The sequence below is a fragment of the Condylura cristata genome, unplaced genomic scaffold, assembly GCF_000260355.1.
Source record: "Condylura cristata isolate star-nosed mole 26May11 unplaced genomic scaffold, ConCri1.0 scaffold00006, whole genome shotgun sequence".
In the NCBI taxonomy this organism is placed as follows: domain Eukaryota; kingdom Metazoa; phylum Chordata; class Mammalia; order Eulipotyphla; family Talpidae; genus Condylura; species Condylura cristata.
Genome location: NW_004567107.1, coordinates 9,542,710 through 9,564,042, shown reverse-complemented (window position 1 = coordinate 9,564,042; position 21,333 = coordinate 9,542,710). Strand labels below are relative to the sequence as shown.

At 36.1% G+C, this 21,333-nt stretch overlaps 1 protein-coding gene across 1 annotated transcript in view; it reads right to left on the bottom strand.

The window, feature by feature from the left end:
- Window positions 1-21,333, bottom strand: part of C5 (complement component 5) — a 75,242-nt gene that overhangs the window by 35,623 nt on the left and 18,286 nt on the right. The window contains exons 7-20 of the mRNA XM_004677384.2: window positions 19,543-19,633; window positions 17,325-17,439; window positions 16,164-16,290; window positions 13,541-13,656; window positions 12,042-12,227; window positions 10,612-10,815; window positions 8,657-8,866; window positions 8,386-8,535; window positions 7,282-7,411; window positions 6,137-6,196; window positions 4,886-5,086; window positions 3,052-3,142; window positions 1,103-1,176; window positions 278-417 (exon numbers count right to left, since the gene is read on the bottom strand). Coding sequence (XP_004677441.1) covers window positions 278-417; window positions 1,103-1,176; window positions 3,052-3,142; window positions 4,886-5,086; window positions 6,137-6,196; window positions 7,282-7,411; window positions 8,386-8,535; window positions 8,657-8,866; window positions 10,612-10,815; window positions 12,042-12,227; window positions 13,541-13,656; window positions 16,164-16,290; window positions 17,325-17,439; window positions 19,543-19,633 — 1,895 coding nt within the window. The remainder of the gene's footprint in view (window positions 1-277; window positions 418-1,102; window positions 1,177-3,051; window positions 3,143-4,885; window positions 5,087-6,136; window positions 6,197-7,281; window positions 7,412-8,385; window positions 8,536-8,656; window positions 8,867-10,611; window positions 10,816-12,041; window positions 12,228-13,540; window positions 13,657-16,163; window positions 16,291-17,324; window positions 17,440-19,542; window positions 19,634-21,333) is intronic.

The following is a 21,333-nucleotide window of genomic DNA, read 5'->3' as shown; positions in this document are numbered from 1 at the left end:
ATAAAAATCTATTGCTAATTTAATTTAAAAATTAAATATGGTGGTATAGTGACTTGAATTCTTCTTTAAATTGACATGGAATGGAGTTAAATATGAATATGTAACTCTCCCTCCTTTTTTCTCCCCTCATTTCTTAAGTTGTACGTCTATTATAAAATTCACTATGCATGCTTAGTTTATGATGTTGTGTTTTTATTTTTTGTTGTATGTGATAATACTTAGAAAATTCAATTCTCCCTTTTCGTATTTATTCAAACATACAATAAAAACCACTTACTGGCATCCCAGATGTCCTATAGTTATAAACAGTTCCTTTCAGTTGGATCAGTTCCCCTCGTACAACAGAATATGGTATATGCATTTCCAGGAAGACATCTTTGAACACTTTTACCTTGAGAGTATCAGCAACACATATACCTTAAGTCCAAGATGAAAGCAAAGTAGAAAGATATTAGGGAATTTTTATATTACTTTATTAGCACTAAAATGTCTCACATTTGTTCTCCTTCAAGTAAAAGGAATATTAAGTCATGTTTTCCTTTGCACTGTTGCCCCTAGAATTTCTACTCATTGATTTCATTTTAATATTTGTCCAGTAGATATTTAATACTATGTAAGGCATGAGAAAGTTTATCAATCAGAGCATCAAATCTCTTTTTAAGATATTCACTATTGGTTCCACTAGATTGGTATACAATTTTATTGTGGAAACCAAGATTTTCCAAGACAAAACAAAACAAAAATAACAACAACAAAAAAATGAAAACTGATCCTGAGGTTATTTGTAAAGTATTTATGTTAAACCACAAAAAGATACACGCTGGAAGTAAGTTATTTGATTCTAACTTTACTTAGGAACTAGTAGCTGAGAAAAAAACAAAGGCAAGTGGGAATTGATGTTATTATTTATAAAATGCTGGCTAGAAGAAGAGACAAAGAAGAAATTTAGGTGGTAGACACATCCAAGTTTTTTTGTAACACATTAAAAATCATATTTTTAAATGACATAATTTTTAAAATTATGGCAAACTAGGCCTAAACAGAAAAAACATTTTACTAATCAAGTCATTCCTTAAATCCAAAATAATTTAAGTGTGCTTACCACTATTTGAAATGCCAACACCTTGAACTTCCCAGGTAGTGAGAGAATCAGGTAGTGCAAATTGCAGCTGCTTTCTGGAAATTAAAATGCTGATATTCAAATACAGTGGAATATAGATTAACACTACAGTATTCACTAACAGAATTTCTGGCTCACACTACACTTCAGAGGAAAGAAAAAAAATACAGTAAGATAGAATCACATCTGGTATTAAGGATGCATCAAGAAGAAAAATACTTTCCAATATTCTTCTATTTGTTTCAAATTTTTAAATATTTCTATTGTAGAATGAGAATTTGAGTTAGAAAGATGCCTTTGAAACACTAATTCAAAACATATTAAGCAAGGGAAAATTATGTTAATTTGTAGTATGTTCTGAAGTGGGGAAAGTAATACATCCTAACATTGTTCATTGAAAAGCTGACATAGGGCCCTCCCTGGTGGTGCAGCGGGTTAAAACACAGCACTAAGAAGCTAAAACCACTTCAGCATGAGTTCAATCCTTGCTGCCCTGGAGGTGATCCACATGGCGTGGCAGATCTCTCCTGACCAGGCCCCTGTTCCCCTCAACAGTATACTTCATCGACCTGCCTATTCTGCTCCCCACTCTGTCTCTGGTGAACCCACGGCCCCTGCACCTCTGGTCTATACCCCAGTTCTGTGTGCATAAATAAATAAATTAAAAAAAAATGCCGACATAACTTTAAATTTCTGATTTACATTAAACTTGTATATATATTTATTAAAACACACTAATGTTATAACTTTATGTTAGGCATACTGCTAATTTACTCTTAAGCTATAAAGCCTAGTGGTAGGTACAATAAAGTATATAAATTGCAATTCATTATAACTACTGTACTAATAAAGTATTTTAGAAGTTCAGAAGCAGTATGTATTGATTGAACACATTTTAGTGCCTCTTTAAACTGAATTCTGTTGCACATCCTGAATGTAAATAACAGTTATCTGTTAGAGTCTTTGCCTAGAGGCATTTGTGTTTTAATGTAGAAGACAAGAAAAAGACTATTATAATACACACAATATAACTGGAAAAGACAGTTATACCAATCATTTCTAGATGGGAAAAGTCAGCTAAAATGGGCAGATAGATGAGGAAGAATTACAGGAAACATGGTAGGGACAAGGACACCCATAGATGATTACTGCCAGGCTGGGACCCTATTTTGACCACTGCTTTAAAAGTCAGTGCTTTGAATCCCCAAAGAAGGATGATGCTTAGTGATTAAGCACAATATATCACTGCTTTCAGTGCCTGGTAAAGAGAAGGCATTCCATAAAATGTGTCGTATAAAGGACTTTAACAAGAAAAAAATCCTTTCTTATTAATAATCAATGTTTGTTTTATAGTTTGTTTACAGACCTTATAGGATGAAATTGGTTGCTTTATATAGTATATAACACATAGTTGTGCACAGTGTTTAATGAAGTAGAATGACATTAAAGGGATAGTACCCTTTCCCCCTAAGAGCTAGTCTTGACAACGAACCAATTACTAAAGCAAAGGAGACATCTGAAAAATAAGTGAAACAAAATGGAACAAAATTTTGTTAAAACTGGTAGCATTATATTAACTCTTTATTTTTTTAATTTTAATTTTTTAAAAAAGATTTATTGATTTATGCATACAGAACTGGGTTATAAACCACAAGTGCAGGGACAGTGAGAGGATTCACTAGAGACAGAGTGGGGAGTAGAACAGGCTGACTGTCGAAGTACACTGCTGTGGGGATCAGCGTGCAGGCCCTGGGCACTGAAGAGGCTGTGGTTAGCTTGCAGTGCTGCATCCTTACCTGTTGAGCCACCAGGGAAACCCCTATATTAACTCTTCAAATAAACTATTGGAAAATGAGTAGCTGCTAGATTTTTGGTCATAATATTTGCACTGTCCCACATATTTTGAGAGGAACATTAAGGAAGCATAATACCTTTTGGGGACATAATGAACTTCCCATAACCAGCTTTCTGGAAAATAGCTCCTTATTTCTGGCTTGGTTACTGGTAACACAGTTTTTATACCTGGGGTGAGGGAGAAATGCAATCAATTATGGAAAAAACAAATTCTAGTTATAGTCAATTTTAAAATATGAAGATTTGTCTATGACAATTACTTTTTTCTAAAATCAGTGAGATATTTTGTTTAGTGATTTTGAAATAGAACTATAAAGGATAAGACTTCTATGATAGTAACAATGACAAAACAAAACATAAAAATATATTTAACTATTTGTTCCTTAAATCTTTAATGTTGGCTAAATATTCAGTGTTTCAAAGATTATGTAAGATACTGATGAGCCTATAAAGTTATTTGTATTTTTATAATTGTAACATTCATATTTATATGTTTCAAAATAAGGAGGTTTATATAATTCTCTGTGTTAGCTCAGAAATTTATTTATATTTACTTTAATAAACATGGATAAAACTTCTGCTTCTGTTCAAATGCAAGATCCTTCCACCTTAAAAAACTAGAAAACTATATAAAACAATGATTTTCAGACTTAGAGCACAAGCAACCCAGAAGTGTGATCCCTAAGAAGAGGGAGACAGATAAGGTGAGCCCTAAAATTGCCTATATGTGTGGAGGTAGCTTAAGTCTGCAGGGTGGGGAAAGAACCCATATAAAGCATTGCAGAAACATGAAGATGGGAGTTTTAGAAGGTCAAGCTCTCCGGAATGAGAACAGAATACACCAGACAGGAGAGAGCTGCAGAGACTGAGCATCCTGCAGCTGAAGCCAAACTAGTTGAAATGTTGGATGATGAAAAATGTATATACTACCTAAACGTATGCTTTATATATCTTATATATAGTACTTAGCATATTTATTAGATTTTTCATGAAAGTGCTACTTAGTATAAACAAAACTCTGAAAACAACCTAAATATATCTAATAACATGACTTTGATAAATGACCACAAAAATTTATATCTGTAGAAATATACCCATTCAGATAGATGATGTTTAATATGCAAGTTTAGATTTTTTGTTAAACAAAACAATCAGAATATAAAACACAGACTATCAATCTGTTCTTGCTTTGTTTTTGACATTGTATATAAATAAAATGAAATTTCTAAAAAAAATACATTGTGGTTGAAATTAAAATAAGATTTCAGTTTTTATATATGCACATTTGACCTGTGCTAAATTTAGAATTATTTTGTTACATATGGTTTAGGTATAAACAGAACTTTAAAAATTTTATTTATGCATCTAAGAACTGGGGTATGGGTCAGAGGTGTATGTGTGGGAGGCGAGAGGACTCACTGAGACAGAGAGGGAACTGAACAGGTGGCTCTTCTGAATCATACTGCGTAGGGGAATAGTGGGTGAGACATGTGTGGTCTGCTGCTCCATGTGAGTCAGCTCCCTGTCTGGGGATTGAACTCAGGCTACAGTGGCTGGTGATAGCTTAATAGCATTGAGGTGTAAGCCCTGTGCCACCAGGGAGGCTCTAAACAGAATTTATAATTGTTATAGTATCACAGATCAATAGAATTTTATAACCCAAAGGCAAATTGGTGATTTTCTGGCCCAAGATTCTTGCTTTAAAAATAGGGAGTTGGAGTTCAGAAGTGGTGAAATTTTTTTGCTGAGTTGTTCTGCTCTATACAATATAGGCCTCTTCTAAACGTTTACTAATTTTTTGTGGAGGTGGCATTTACAAATCATCTTTTTAATTTCCAATTTACAATAAAGCATAAAAATTAATTTTCTTAGCACAATTGGGCATAATTTTAGTAGAAAAGTCAGACTTACCTAGCCTTCCCAGCTGGAGAAATTTATGGGAAAAATTGGCACGAAACTCACTGGCAATGGCACAACAACTCATGAAAGCTTGCACACATTTTGGGCCTACTTTAATCCGGGCAGCTCGCTCCTCACAGGTTTCATCATAATGACGCAAGGCTGCTCCATCATGACAGCATCTCTTCACTATTAGATGTTTGTATTTAGCAGCTGAAATGCCAATAAAAGTGATTGGTTATGCAGATCCCTAACATCTCAGGCTCAGAAGGGATCTCAAGAATACCTGGTTTCCACTGATGTAAGATCCCCCTCCCCTCACAGAAACCATGTCTGGTTGACTCACCAGTCTCACTTTGGAACTCCCAGGAGTGTCGAGAATGTGCTCATGAGGTAGTCCACCACATTTCACACTAAATGGCTAAAGGGCTCCTGTGACTAAGCTAAATACTAACTTTTGAAACTCTTGAGTTTAGCATTCTAAAATAAGTCAACTATTTGAGAAACCCAAATATTTGAAGATAGCTGTCATCAATATACACTATTTCTTTCTGCAAGCTAAGCATACTATTTTTGCAAACTTTTTTTAATATTACATGGATTGAAGATGTACACGTAGCATCATTCTTCATCATAAGTACTCTAATTAGTTCCTCTTTTCATAGCACTGAAAATGAGGATTAGAATAAAAATGACTCATACAAATAGAAGAAATTATTATATATTATTGGTTGAATTTAGGTCACTGACTCTCAGTTAAATGTTCTTTCTATTGTAACATTGCCAGTTATCTTATTTTCATTTTAAAAATTGATCTAAAATAATTTCGATTAGGTATAGCTCCCAAAGTACAGTCAAAAATACTATCAACTGTTAAATATATGAAATAGAAGAAACAGCCTGTTAGGTATACCTCATACTCAATCAAATCATGGCTTTTGTGAGAATAAAATGGAAGAATATGATTTTAATTCCTAGATAAAGTGTGTAGCGGGAACTATTTGTAACAATAAAAGTTAATATTTTAGATTTTAGAGGTAAAAATCACAAGCGCCAATGTTTCTCAGTTAAGGCTCCAAAAAACAAATTATTAGATTAACGTGGATTAATCTTTCTAAGGGAATAAAGCAAGGGATCTTTACCTACCTTTCTTTTTACTCATTCTATCTGAATTGGGGGAAATCAGGTAATATCTAACTTTCTCCAGCTTTAAAAATGATATGACTATAACTTATTTACAATCACATGAAACTTTTAGTGTACCTTCTTCCTCTATTTTCTTTAGCATTCTTCTTGGTCTGAGAATTTCCTTACAAAGTTCATCTGTTTAAAGAAGATAAAGGGAGAAAAGGAGATAAAAATCCAGAAAAATAAAACCCCGTAAAAGAAATGAAGAGTTCAAAACATCACAAGTCACTCATTTTCCAACAATTACTTAGAGGCTGATTTCAAGATGGCAGTGGGCACTAATATCTTTTTTTTTTTTTTAAGATTTATTTATTTATGCATACAGAACTGAGGGGTACAGGCCAGAGGTGCAGGGGTGGCGAGAGGCTTTACCAGAGACAGAGCGGGGAGCAGAACAGGCAGATCGACGAAGTACACTGCTGAGGGGAGCAGCGGGCGGGTCAGGAGAGGTCTGCCTCGCCATGTGGCCACCTCCAGGGCAGGCGGGAATCGAACTCAGAACTCATGCGGAAATGGCTTTAGCTTCTCAGTGCTGTGCTTTAACCCGCTGCGCCACCAGGGAGGGCCTGGGCACTAATATCTTAATAGGACTTGGTTTATCTCAGAGTGGATCACAATCTAGTGTCAGAGTTTCACTTTGATCTGAGTTTGTTTTTGAATACTGCAAACTTTTTTTTTTTTTTTGATCCACTGACTACAGAAGTAGCTAAGTATTTAGAATGAGCAAAGGTTTTCTTGGGAACGCTGTGTTTATTGTTCTGTTTTTTGGTGATATTTCATTACAAATAATAGTGTTAAGTATAATCATGAACAACTTAAAAATCACAAAAGATGACTAAAATGAGGTCCTTGCCTTTAAAGATCTCAGAGTACAGGGGCTGGAACAAGATGTGTCAACAAGTATAAGAATGTGCAACAATGCACTGCTGGTATTTAGAAATAGATCTAGTCCCCACAATATTCTCCCTATTATAAGGAGGGAATATGCAACTTTATATAGGAAGGAGACTTAGAGAGGAGATGAATCTGATAGTAGCAGCTTCTCCAGGCTACTGACAAGGAAAAGTCCTGAAGAAGAAAGGCTGTGTGTGCATAGCAGCAAACTGTCACCCACACACAACACATAGTTCTGTATGGATTAGACATAAGAGCACCAGAGATAATTGGAGAGAGCAGGGGAAAAGATTATGGCGTCAGTACTAAAATGCTGAGCATTTTACCATTTTCCTGGGTGTTATCTGCATTTGCATTGGTGAGGAAGGTGAGTCCTGCCAGATGGAAAACATTTGCATTGTCACGACCACCGCCTGCTCCACAGCCCAGGTCACTCTTCTCTGAAGTTCGAAATACCTGCCCAGGAAAGCAAAATGTTGAGCCTATTCCCATATGTAAATCATTCCTCTGAATAACTAAAGGTAAGAGTTATTGTACAGAGATACAAAGGCTGCTCATTTATCAAATTGCCAAAGATCAAATTTCCCAACTTCCTTCCTTTAATTTATTCATTTGTATATATAAATATAAATCTATTCAAAATTAAATCCAGAATTAAGTCTTAAGCCTTAAGAACAGTCCTGCAAACTGTCTGATGGTGTTTTGTTCAAAGCACATTGCAATCAACATCCCACCAAAAAGAATAAATGGGCATAAATGAGTGAACCGATTTTTAAGTTGTAAAAAAGAAAATCACAACCTCATATGTCTTAGGGATGTGGGTTGTAGGGTTAAAACTCATGTGTGTAGGGTTAAAAATTACTTTGGGGACTTCATTTCCATTTTAATTTCAATCCCCAAAGTTTTCTACCCTTAATATCCTTTAGTTTCTCTCTCTCTCTTTTTTTTTATTGTTCATAAAAAAAAAATCAAACCTAGACAACTAGCACGGGACAGATAATGGGAACTTAAATACAATCATTTTTTGAATTCTTCTGTACTTCAGACTTCAGTAAGAGCAAAACAAAATCCAAAAATCGCAGAGGTTGCCTATCCCGTCATCCTTTGTGCTATATGATTCCCTCCCCACCCTGCTCCTAAATCCCTAAACCTCCACTTCTACAACTTGAATATAACTGCTCCACAGTCATGGTTTTAAAGTGATTAATTCTATACTTGGAAACAACAAAAGGATAAACTTGTACTTTGGGGACCAACATGAAGATGGCTTACCTTTCTATGAACCATGCTTTGAGTAGACTATATATGAACAAACTTAGTCTTCCCATAAGAACTTCCCTGGTTCTTGCTCCACAACCTACCCTGGAGCCATTCTAGATGCCCTCGTACCACAACCAGGTGCCAGTGCCCAAGGGAAGGCATTTCTTAACTGTTTCCAAGGGCTTCTTGACTTTCCTTTGAACTCCATATACAGCACTGTCTACTGCTGTTAGAGCCACCCAGGAATCTGACTCGGCTGCCATATTAAGATAAACCTGCTGGGCTGGAGAATATGCATCTGCACTTGGAGACAGCTGGACCTAAAAAGTCATTTGAGAAATAAAATGTCACTTGTATGAGTCAAAACTTCACAGGGAGCTATATTTACAGTCTTCTTTATTCAGAAGAAAATTCAGTTGTGATTTATGATTTGTACTTTACCTGGAGCTGGTTGCTACACTTTTCTTCAATATTTAACCAGACTGAATCAGACACTAATTCTGCAGTTTGCTCTCTAGTGACGATGTAGTAGACCAGGAGGCGGGCTGAAGGAACCATATTCTGTGTTACTGGAATGTTTATACTTTGATAAGAAGAATCCAAAAGCTTCTCCCTTGTGCCAAAGTGAACAATTTTGCCCTTGGATAAAATCTAAAAATAAACAGCAGCAGTAACAATGACTACAAAAACAAAACCTTTGCTCTAGGACTGAGTTTACAGAAGAAGTAGAAATTATGTTAAAGGAAAAAAAGGTTAACTTGTGAGCCTACTATGTTTCAAGAACTTTAACCTTTACTTAACTCCTTTGAGTCTCACAATGACCAGTAGTATTAGAATGTTACCCCCTTGTACAGATTCAGGGGCTAGGCTCAAGAATTAGTTAATGTTATACTTATTTTAGTTAAAAATCACATAATCAAAAAATCAGCTAAATTCTGGACACCTAAGTTACAATAACTAAAAATTCCCTTTGTTTTAATGATTTTTAAAAAGTGACTAAGTAGAGTGTGTTTTATTTGGGAATTAAGTTTAAATCAGAGACGAGGTTCTAAAATGGAGGTTTAAAATATTATAAATCCCAAGAAGCCAAAGCGGGGTACCCCGGAGGCACAGGGGTTAAAGACAGGTATCGCCAGTCATTGTGGTATGAGTTCTATCCTGGCCAGGGAGGTGACCCAATGGTGCAGCAGACCCTTCCTGTCTTACCCGCTGCTCCCCTTAGCAGTGTATTTCAGTAGACCTGCTTGTTCTGGTCCCCACTCTGTCTCTGGTGAATCCTCTGGCCCCACACCTCTGGCCTATACCCCAGTTCTTGTCTGCATAAATAGATAAATAAATCTTAAAAAAAAAAAAAAAAAAAAGCCAAGGCCCTCTCTGGTGCGCAGTAGGTTAAAGCACAGCACTGAGGATCTAAAGCCACTTCCGCATGAATTCAATCCCTGCCTGCCTGGGAGGTGACCACATGGCTCGGCAGACCTCTCCTGATCCGCCCACTGCTCCCCTCAGCAGTGTACTTCATGGATCTGCCTGTTCTGTTCCCCTCTCTGTCTCTGGTGAAGCCTCTCACCACCCCTGAGCCTCTGGCCTGTACCCCAGTTCTGTATGCACAAATAAATAAATCTTTAAAAAAAAAAAAAGGCCAAAATGTCCTCAAAGACTCCTTAAGTTGTCCTTAGAGAGCAGGACGGCCTAAGTTTTTGTACATAGTCCCTAATGGTCCCCTACTCTTCATCAGTCAATATGATCTAAAATCTTTATTTTTTATTTTCTTTCTCAAACATATTGAAGATATCATTACTACCTGTTGGGCCTGACCATTGGAATAATTTATTCTATTTCCTTGGCAACTGTCTGGAAGCCCTTAAACTTTAAAAATATTCTTTCCTAGGTTTCATTGATGAGAGTGATTAGCCACCTCTATTTAATACAAGTAATATAGCAGGGATCACGCAGAGCTATAAACCCGGAGCAGGTATATGACTCAACTCTTAAGTGCAGGAGTTGGGTCACTTTTGTGTCAGTGATTTCCTACTTGAAATAAGGGTGTAATCTTTGCCCATGAATTAGAGCTGAGGCAGTATGAGGATTTAATTAGCCTCTCTTTGGTGAAAAGCATCTCAGACTCAGGCAGCCCCAGTTCAAATCCAAATCTTCCTCTTTTAAGATGAGTGACCATGGGAAAGACTTTTCTTTCTGTTCCTCAATTTCCTCATCTGTGACATGTAATAAAAAACATGCTTTATCTCAAAGATTTTTGAAAAAATCATCAGGTTAGATGATGTTCTTGAAAGACAGTTTTTAAAAAAAAGTGTAAGGGGTCATTCTAATGCTCTTATAAATGAACAAAAATATTTCAGGTGGGGTTATAGATAGAAACCTATTGTTATTATACATACCAAATAATTGTAGTGAGTTATTTTGTCAATATATGGACTTTTTGGGGTAACAATAACATTCAGATGTTCTCCCACACGAAAAGGTTTATAGTTTTCAGTCCAGTCAATATAAAGGTAACTTTGGCTGAGAGATTTATATGCTACTGCGCTGTACATTTTGCTGGCCTGATTTTCTTCTGGAAGATAAGGATCATTGGTCTTGACCTGAAAGGAAGTTTCCAAAACAGACATGTGCATTGTGATGATAATGGTCTATAGAAAACAAATATTTAAAAATTTTCTTTGCTTTATGAATTTCAAAACTTCACAACATCCAATGTTAAAAGGAAAATAAAATCACTGTCACTTTAACATTTTTACAGCTGTGCTGCTATCAGGTGAATTTACACAGACTATGACTAATAACTGGGATAATGGGATTATGCACAATGGCTGGGAAAGTCTGAAATAAAGACAGAAAGGTGCTGCTAGAACAAATATTCGCACTTTTACTGAAATATCACAGCAAGTTGGGATTCACCTTCCTCTGGATTGGGATGGAGGGAACTGGGGGTAAGAGAAGGATAGTGGTGGGAAAGTCTTGAAGACTGGGGGCAGGAGGTATGAATGAACATCTCAGAGACCCAATTTCACCTTGGCCCAATTTCACTGTGAAGCAGTGGCCCAGAGGAGTGCTTATAAATGATGTTATAACAGCATTATTGGCTGCTAACAGCAAAAGAGCTAAGATAAGATATGCACTGATTTACACACTCATTATTAACTCTGGATAACTTATTGAATCATGAGAGGTTAGAAGCCTCTGTATCATCAGCTATGAAATGGCAAATATAGTGCTCTCTAATTCACAGAGCTGATCAAATGAGTATTAAATATGTTCTACATAAAGCTCTTAGCACAATGCTTAGCACTTTGTAACTGCTCAGTAGATGATAGAAAATGTACATGTGCTGCAGCACATGCTCACATGCATTATTAATTACTAATTTTTTATTTGGGATTGGAAATTTAAGCATAATTTGCCCAATAAGAAGACTAGTAAGTGAGCTCTAAGGCAATGTGGTACATGCAACAAGAAAAAATGGCAGGAAGCTTTTACGCTTGACCTTTTAATGGCCCTAAATAGAAACAAAAAGTAGGGGCAAATGCAAAGGGAAGAAAAGAATATTCCTACTACTGACTTCTACTGCCATACTAACTTGGTAGCTTCAAGATTCTAATACAATTATTCTATGTAAGAGAAAATAATTGCCAAATAAAAAATGGATAGATTTGTCTTCCAATGAATGGATTAGGAGATTGTTTCTGGTAGTCTCTATTTCTTAAGATGCAAAATTGTGGAACTGTTCACTGGACTGAAGTACAGAATCTGCCACATCTGTTCTGCACACCAGCCAAAACACACAGTCAAACAGGAGAATTAAGCTCACGTTAAATTGCAGCACCGTCACTCCAGATGGGAGATTGACCACAAACGAAGCTACTCCATCAGTGGAACGTGTTACACTTTGCTTTGACTCCAAGTCTGACATCTCTTGGTTTTCATCAAGTGTTTGTGCACTCAGGGTCACTGGGACCCCTCCTACGAACTGGTCAAGCGAGTCCTTAACCTGCACCTGTTTGTCAGAACAATCCAAATTTATCTCAACAGTTCATCTCTTCTTTTAAAGCGTAACAATTCTGAAATAAATTTCCTCCTCCCCACTAAGGTATAAACTATTCATGTTTAGCTCAGTAAACAAAAGATGTTCTCAGTTTATAGAAAGATTTAATTCTATTCAGTTAAATGGATTTTCTTGTATATCAAGCAGACTCAGAACCTAAATATTAGTCTAATATGTCCTCCAAGTAGATGTTACAGGTTGTCTGCTCCCTAATTTCTGTTTGTTCAACTGGCCTACTAATGGAAAAAGGAGAAAGTAAGACAACCACTTCCAGAATAATTCCCTTAGTTATAAGGAAAAAAATTGCCTCTTATTTTCCCTTTAACTTCTACTCCTTACCACCATACATACCCCCAAAGATATATTTCATATTGTTCTCTTTCATGTGATGTGAAATATAAAAATATATTTTAGAGTAATACAAATATTGTATTCTATCTAATGATATGTTTTATAATATATATCTATGACATATTAAATTTTATTATGTATATGTAGTAATCTATATTACTCTATTATTACATCTGTATTAGATGCTACAAGTATGTCCAAAGCTTGTTTTGGTATTAGTAAATCTTTTTCTCTTAAAAACCACTACCCCTGCTCCCCCCAAAAAAATAGTACCCAAAGTAAGTAATAAGTAATACAACTTAATGATATTAAAATTGATTTTCAAAAGAAATGAATTTTCAAATAGATATTCTGCTCTAGTTTCCTAGAGGGTACAAAAAGTTAATATAAATAATAAAATAAAATATATAATATAAAATATAATGTAATATAATATAATATAATCCATATGATAGTATAGATAATAAAATATGAAATATTAAATGTAATTTAAAAATTAAATGAATGTTTTAACTCCATACTACCAACATTAAAAAGGAGAAAGAAGAAAACCTCAAAGAGGAAGCAAAAAAAAAAAAAAAGACAGTCAAGGACACAGTCAGATGGGAAGGATAGAAAACATACAGAGAAGTCTTGATAGAATTGGGCACAAAGAGAATAGAGACTAGTGAAAAAGCGAGACACACAGGAAATAAAAAAATTGCTGACAGGGGCTCATTTCCAAGAAATGAGATCAACCCTCAGGGTTGAAGCTGCCCTGTAGTGCCCTAGCTCTGTCCACATTCACAAAAGGACAGGCTTTACAAAAGGACTTCCCTCTATGATTTGTCTGTCCAGATCCTTCCCATTTGTATCCTCATGTTTTTGTAAGCAGAAAAAGACAACCACATTCAGCATTTTCTTCCTTCATCTACCTTGATAGAATATGGAATCCCAGGCTTTAAGAAAAGAGGAGTAGCCACCAAATTCAGACTGTAGGGCGAGAGGACATATTGGATGCCAGTAATTTCTGCCTCTTCGGAAAGTCCACCTGAAGAAACCACAGGCCTGTTATTTTAGGAGTGTAATAATGTATGTGGCAATCTATTTGTCTATGTCTCTAAATATACTTACCAATACACTTACTCAGTTCCTGCACTCATTCATTTATCACCAGTAGGTAGGATGTCCATCTTCAGTGGGCCAAGAGTTTAGACCACAAGAGTTTCCAAGGCCTTATGAACAAGGAGTGTATAGAGAGATGTCTCTTGTGAAAATAGACCTTTAGGTCTGAACTGAGAAGGAATTCCAAGAAGGGACACTTTTTATTATTGGCCTCAGTTTTAGTTAGCGATATGGAAGGGTTAAGAAGGGAAGGAAAGGTTAAACCAGAGAGTGACCTTATAGGAGGTTCACCATTACAGCACAAGATCTGGAGAGAAATGGAGAAGAATACAGAAAAAGAGTAATTGTAGTGCAGTGAATTCTGAGGGTTCCACTGACATCCTCAGGGTCATCCTCAGGCAAAATTTAAGAATTAAAATTGTGAAAAATATACAAAGCACTACTGTCCTACAAATTCCTTCCTAATATCACCTCCCTAATACACTTTTATATATCTTATTCTTCAACCAACCTGATAAGCCATAATTCTCAAAGATCAACGATTCCATCCTTGGTATGTACCTTCTATGGAGGGTACTTTACCCTTCTTACCATCTATGCCTCCAAGCCCTACTTTTAAGACAGATTTCGTCCTTTAAAACTGATCATCTTCAGAACAGTGCTTGCTCAGCAACCAGCTAGATATTCACCTTCCTCTGAAGGTCAATAGCATTAAGTACTTTGCTTAGAATACATGGAATTCCTTTTTTTAAAAAAGAGTTTTAAAAATATTGAGATAGCATTAGTTAACCAAATTATGCATGATTCAGAAGGATAGGTTCACACCTCTTTAAATGAATGCCACCACAATACATCCACCACCAAAGCATCCACAGCTCCACCACAGTTCCCTGTACCCCAACCCCCCTTTCCCTTTACCCTCCCCCTCCATAGCCTCAATGGAATTTTTCCTTGAAACAGTTCTTTGATACCAAATTTATACCTGATAGTAGTTTCTAAGCAACTTGATTTACACATCATTTATATTTGTAAGCCTGCATGTCTATCAATACTTTTTAAAAAGCTCGTAAGTCCTGTTCATACCATATTTTTTAAAAGAAATTGAGAAGAAATAAAAAAGAAACATTAAATCATGTCAAATCCAACATGCAGGGTAAGGAGTGTATATTCATCATCATTCTCTAACATCTACTGAGAATCAGACAGATACAAGGTGCTCAATAACTAGATAAGTACCACAATGCTTCCTCTATTACTCAGAAGGAGAAATTTAAAGAGGTGAAAGGGGCTTTAGGGATTATTTGTTTGAACTTTCATTTTCTTTACAAAGAAAAGGGTTCAATGTGGTTATCTGTTCCTTTAGTTGAGTGCTCAATATATATGTATATACCCGAAAACACTTTAAAAACAGTAATCTGGTAGAAATCTCAGTTGACCCAAATTGGAATAATAAATGAGTATTTAAAATTATTGGAGTGGGATTGAGAATTCTAGACAAGATGTTAAGGATGTTCAGAAGGGCTCAAAGAAAAAAGGAAGAAAGAGAAGGGAGGAGGAGGCAAAGAAAAGAAGGGAAGGAGAAAATGAGGCAAAGATGTGGGGAGAGAAAAGAAAGGAAGCAGAGAAGGTTGTTTTAAGTACTTTGCATGTTGATTCTTTGATCTTCACCACAATCCTAATGGTATATATTATATACCTATTTTATTTTAAAGTTTTATTTACCTATCTATTCAAGAACTGGGGTACGGGTCAGAGGCGAGGGAGGTAAGAGGACCCACCAAAGACAAGAGTGGGGAGTGGAACAGGTGGACTGAACAAAACACACTGCTGAGGGGAGCAGCGGACAAGATAGGAGAGGCCTGCCATGCCATGTGGGTTACCTTCCTGGCGGGAGAACGAACTCATATTTCAGTTGCTGCTGATAGCTTCACACTGCTGTGCCTTAACCTGTTGGTGCCACCAAGGAGGGCCTTATGTACCCATTTTAGAAACATCATTACCTCTAATTTTAGACAGAATTCCTGAATATTATAGCTGAACATGGTTTTGGAGGCATTTAGTTCAACTCCATAATTACAGAGATAAAGAAACTAAAACAATACTTTTCATTTGTGTAGTACTTTATCAAAAGTATTACATATATAATCCCTAATTTTGATTCTCACCAGGTGAGAATACTGAGGTGCCTGTGTTCAAACCAAGTAGTCCTCAGTGCCACTTGGGATATCATTTGGGCAGGTTTTATTCTACTTTTACAGTTGAAGCAATAAGGATCCAATCATTAGAGTGGCAAAGCTATACTCCAATTCATTTTTGATGATGTAAAGAATAAAATTAGCTATGAGAGAAAATATGAAACAAATGTCTAAATTATTTATAACTTTAATATATTGTCTAAATATTACCCAACAGAAAGTTAAAAAAGAAACTTACCTGTTAACTCTGTGACAGTGACACCAACATAAAGGTACATGTTGTTTACATCTTCCAGACTGTTGTAGGACAACTCTTTAATTGCTGTTTCAGAGTTAAATGTGATGTGAGCCACTCCATTTGTCAACTTTTTAAAAGAGGAAATACAAAAGAGTTACTTCAGAAAAGAACTTAAAAAGAAAAATGAATGGCATCTGTTTTTACTGGTCTCAATTTTTAGGCAAATCAGAGGAAGGAATATTTTTCACTAGAAAAGTGATTGGCTGAGTCCTCAATTAAGTCCTTAATGTATTTTATATGAAATTATAGACTTGGAAGAGTCTTAAACATCAGAGTTTCAATAGACCTTTTACTTACTAATGGAGATGACTTCTTCCCACAACTGACCCATTATCCATCCAAGCTCCTCAGCTTATTTTTGCTCTTAACTAAAGTTATGTTAGGTTTTAAGATATTTAATTTGACTAAATGAATGTAAACAGTGAGAAAAATGACATGAACCCTTTTCATAATCTACAATATAATGTCAAGAACACTGAGGAGGGGACCAGGGTGTCTACCCCACTAACTGTCATAAGTATTGTTCTTCCAGTTATGACAGCCACAAATGTGTCTGGACATAGCCAAATGTCCACTTTGGGATAAAAATCATCTCTGGTTACAAACCACTGCAATAAAGTATGAAAAATGCTTCACTGAAAGAGAGTCAAGGCCTAAGGAAGTAGTGGGCGGGAGCAGTTAACCTAGCTCCGTGCAGCTGGGGGAGAATGCTCAGTGTCAATGTTGAGACTTAAAGAATGGGGCTGAAAGAGTCAAGCAACGAAGAGGCAGAAGGGGACAAAGGGAAAACATCCCCAAACAGAGGGAGCAGCATTGTAAAGAACTGGAGTGCAAGAGACACTACAATAAATTTGAGTGACTGGAATGACTAGCACAAAGGAGAAGAAAGGTGTAAGTGGTGCGAAACAGGATGTGGAGGGAGGCTGATGCCAAAGGTAGTGGACTTTGTCCTAGGGTAATGAGAGGCCAAGGAGGGGTTTTAAGCTTCAATATGCACACCTAGATCAAATGAGGGATTGAACTAGATGGGTTTGAAGTGACTTTCATCTCTAGCATTCTCGATACACCATCAGGTACCAGTGAATAGTCTTAGCATCTTACCATAGTGCTTTGTGCTGCTGCTTGCATCATTTCTTTCTGAGTACCTTTTAAGTCTTCTGATATTCCAAAAAAGACATAAACGTCAGCATCAGTGACTACTTTATTATAAAAATATCTGTCAAACAACAATACCATAAAATTGTTTTGCTAGCATGGTTACAATAATAAAACTTATATAAAATATAACAATTTGAAATACATAAAGCTTGTGTCTTCCATTCAGTTACATTTCATCTCATACTGCATTTCATCTGCAATAATAAAGCCAAATTATTACTATGCTCTAGATGCAAAAACTGATCTTAAGATCAAAAGTCTCAGGTCTGAAGCCCCTCTCTATAGGACATGTCACTATCTTGATTTTGTTGGGAGCTGTGGGGAGCTGCTCCCAATATTTTTAAAAGCAGCAAGTCCAATCTCACTGTTATATAAGTTTAAGACAAGACCTCTTTTAAAGTATTTTTTCCCTTAAATCATTATTTATTTAAACCATTAATTTCTTTTTAAAATTTTTTTAAATTTTTTATTTTTTTACTTTTTTAAAATTTTTTTTTATTTTTTTATCTTTTAAAGTATTTTTAACTGCGGATTTCTTTTTTAGTTCAGAATGGAAGGCAGAATAAAGGAAAGTTTCTGCATAGTAAATAAAACTACTAGGAGTTAACTTTTCTTATTTATAGTTTGAACAAAAGAGTGTCTCCATTAAAAATTGTTTTTTATAATCCTGTCAAGTGGTCCTTTCATGTTGGTTGAGACTAAGTGACACTTTAGGAATTAATACTGGTAAGAGAGGCAGTAAAGGATAACATTTGAGGGTATGGACTCTGGAACCTGCAGAATATGTGACTTGCTATTTGTGTCATTTTGAGTAAATTACTTAATGTTTATGTACCTCCATCTTTTTTACTTATATTCTGGAGACAGCACTAACATCTATTTCATGGAGTTTTTGTAGGAATTAAATGAACTAATATATAAGGAATGCTGTAAAACATGCTCAACAAAACTATATATTATTATTTTCAAATGACCTCAGTTTTTTAATTCCTTGCAAAATTAATACAAACTCTCCACCTTTCTATGTATCCAACACCTTTGTAGCAACTTGCATGGATAGGATATGAAAGGAATATATTTCCTGTGGGCAAATCTTGGAACTTGCTTTGAACATAAAGATGTGGCAGAAATAATAGTGCACTAGTCTTTAGCCTAGACCTCATAGTGACTTTTGTTTTTCCATTATTTCTCCTTGAGCATCATTACTGCTATAAGCCAGCCTGTTAGTGAGAGTCCTGATGGCCTGATCATTCTTGTAGACTGTCATCTGCCACCAAACATCAGCTATATGAGTAAGACCTGCCATTAACCAGCCCTCAGATGACCTGCCAACTGACGGCTGGCATGTGCATGAACCCAGATAATATCAATGTGCCCACATCAGTGAAATGCCCAGTTGCCTCACAAATGGCTGTGGTTTTAAGGCATTAGGTCTTGAAGTAGTTATGCAGTATTAGAATTTAATGGTTGAGTCATTAAGAAATTGTAAGAAAGACTTTGTATCTGAGTCCTAATATCCTAAGTCATGCTAACTACTAAATATATATTTGAATTTAATCATTAGGATTTTTGGACCTCCCTGGTGATGCAAGGGGTTAAGTCTCAGCACTATGAAGCTATCAGCAACCCCTGCAGCACAAGTTTGATCCCCAGCTAGGGCAGTGACCCACATGGCACAGCAGACCTTTCCTGCCTCACCCACTGTTCCCTTCAGCAGTGCATTCAGTAGATATACTTGCTCTGCTCCCCACTCTGTATCTAGTGAATCCTCTCACCCTATCCCCAACATTATACCTCCAGCCTACATTCCAGCTCTTGTATGCATAATAAAAATAAAATAAATCTTTAAGAAAGTTAAAATCAATCAAGCAATCATTAGGGTGTTTTTTTTTTTTTTGGCTGATAAATAACCCACAAAGCTAAAATCAGAATCAGCTAGAATCACAATCAATAAAATCATGGTAGACATTGATAATAAATCACAGATATCACCAATGTATGTGCATTAAGTCAACATGCCATGCACCTAAATGTGCATGTCATATGTCACTGATAGTTCAATAACACAGGGGTGTGGAAGTCACAGCTCTCACTTTGGGTAATGCATCAACCAGAATAGGCACACAATTTAACAGGATAATCTGAAAAATAACCTTCTTACCTTGCTTTTATAGTAATTTCAAAATTGTCAAAGTCCTTATAACCAATGAAATTATTTTCTGGTTCTACTGAGACAGAAAAATGTGGCAACACTGAAAATAAAAACAAAGAGTCAGTATTACCATTTAAATTAGAGGAATCTATAAAGTATAGCAACCAGTTATACTTTCTGATATACTGATACACAAATTGCTCATCAGCACAACATCCACTCTGCCATCATCATCACCATCATCAGCAACATCCTGGGAAATCTCCTACTTCACCAGTCAGAGGTCAATTCCGTTTGATGTATACTAATAAATTTATTCCCACCTTTATTGTAGGTGATTATTTTTTTCCAGTAGAATACGGGCTCCTTGAAAACAGAAATGATTGTTCTCTATTTAATTTATCTTCCCTCTTCATAAACATTATTGTTTTATTGAGGTAATGCTGATTTACATATTGTTTGTTTTAGGGGCACAAGTTCATAAATAAATGTATGTTACCATATTATGCCCACCCTCAAAGCACTAGTATCCCTCCATCAGTCTACCCTAGTCCATTGGGCCTCCTCCCCACTTTGCTACTTGCCCCCAACCCTCTACCTCCTGTGGTCTCACTCTACAGTCAGATTTCCAGGGTTTGCTTTAGTTTAGCTTTGTCCCTTTGCCTTATTTCTATATATTCCATATAACCTCCTACCACTTGAACATAGAATATGCTCAACAAATGTTATTAAATTGAAGATAGAAAAGGAAATCTCTTTCTGATTTAACAGTACCCTTAAAATTCTGACCTTGGTCAAGAAGAGAGAACAGACGACTAGGTATAAAAAAGAACATTCATGCAAAATTAACTTAAAAAGGGAGGCATTGGACCTGTCTCATGGCGCAGGAGTTAAAGACAGTGCAATCAAACAGTTGTCAGCCACTGAGACTTGAGTTCCATCCCCAGGCAAGGAGCTAACCCACATGGCACAGTAGACTTCACCTCTTTTGCCTGCTGCTCCCCTCAGCAGTATATTTTAATAGATCTGGCTGTTTTGCTCCCCACTCTATCTCTGGTGAATCTTTCACCCCATGTACCTTCAGCCTACACCCCAGTTTTTGTAAGCAAAAATAAATAAATCTCTAAAAAAGGCAGGGGGAGGATTTTCCCCCACATCTTTGTTGTCTTGATTGCCCAAGAGAAAACAATTTGATCTGTCAAATAGCTTTGTCTTCTCTTTATAACACTTTAAACTATAGATCAGGGCTTAATGGATTCTAATTCTATTAATGTACACAACAGTTAATAGAAAACCAGTTGATTGAGTGGCCTTGATATTATGGGCAAACAGAAACTAATAGACAAGAATAAGATAATTGGTTTCCAGATGGTAAAAGAGCATGAAATTTGTTGCTTCTGGGTTGCATGCCTTTGTTATTAAAGTAGCAGGAATGTTTTTCCCAGGATATTAGTTGCAGGAAAATATTTCATCATTTCATCTAATACCTACTTGCTATATAGCAGGCAGACTTCTATCAATAAGGACATACCAGTGAACAAAACAGGTAAGAAGCCAGTCCTTAATGAACCCAGTCAGGCAGGGAAGACAGACATAAGTAAATAATTACACATATTAAACACCAATACCACAGTTATGAAAAACTGATAATGAAGCATGAGGAATCCTATCCAGAAATGAGAATTCAGAGAATGCTTCCCTAAAAACATGATATTTCAACTAAGATTTGAAATATGAATATGATTTGATGAGGCAATGAGGAAGGGGAAGTAACCTATACAGATGGAACACCATGTGTAA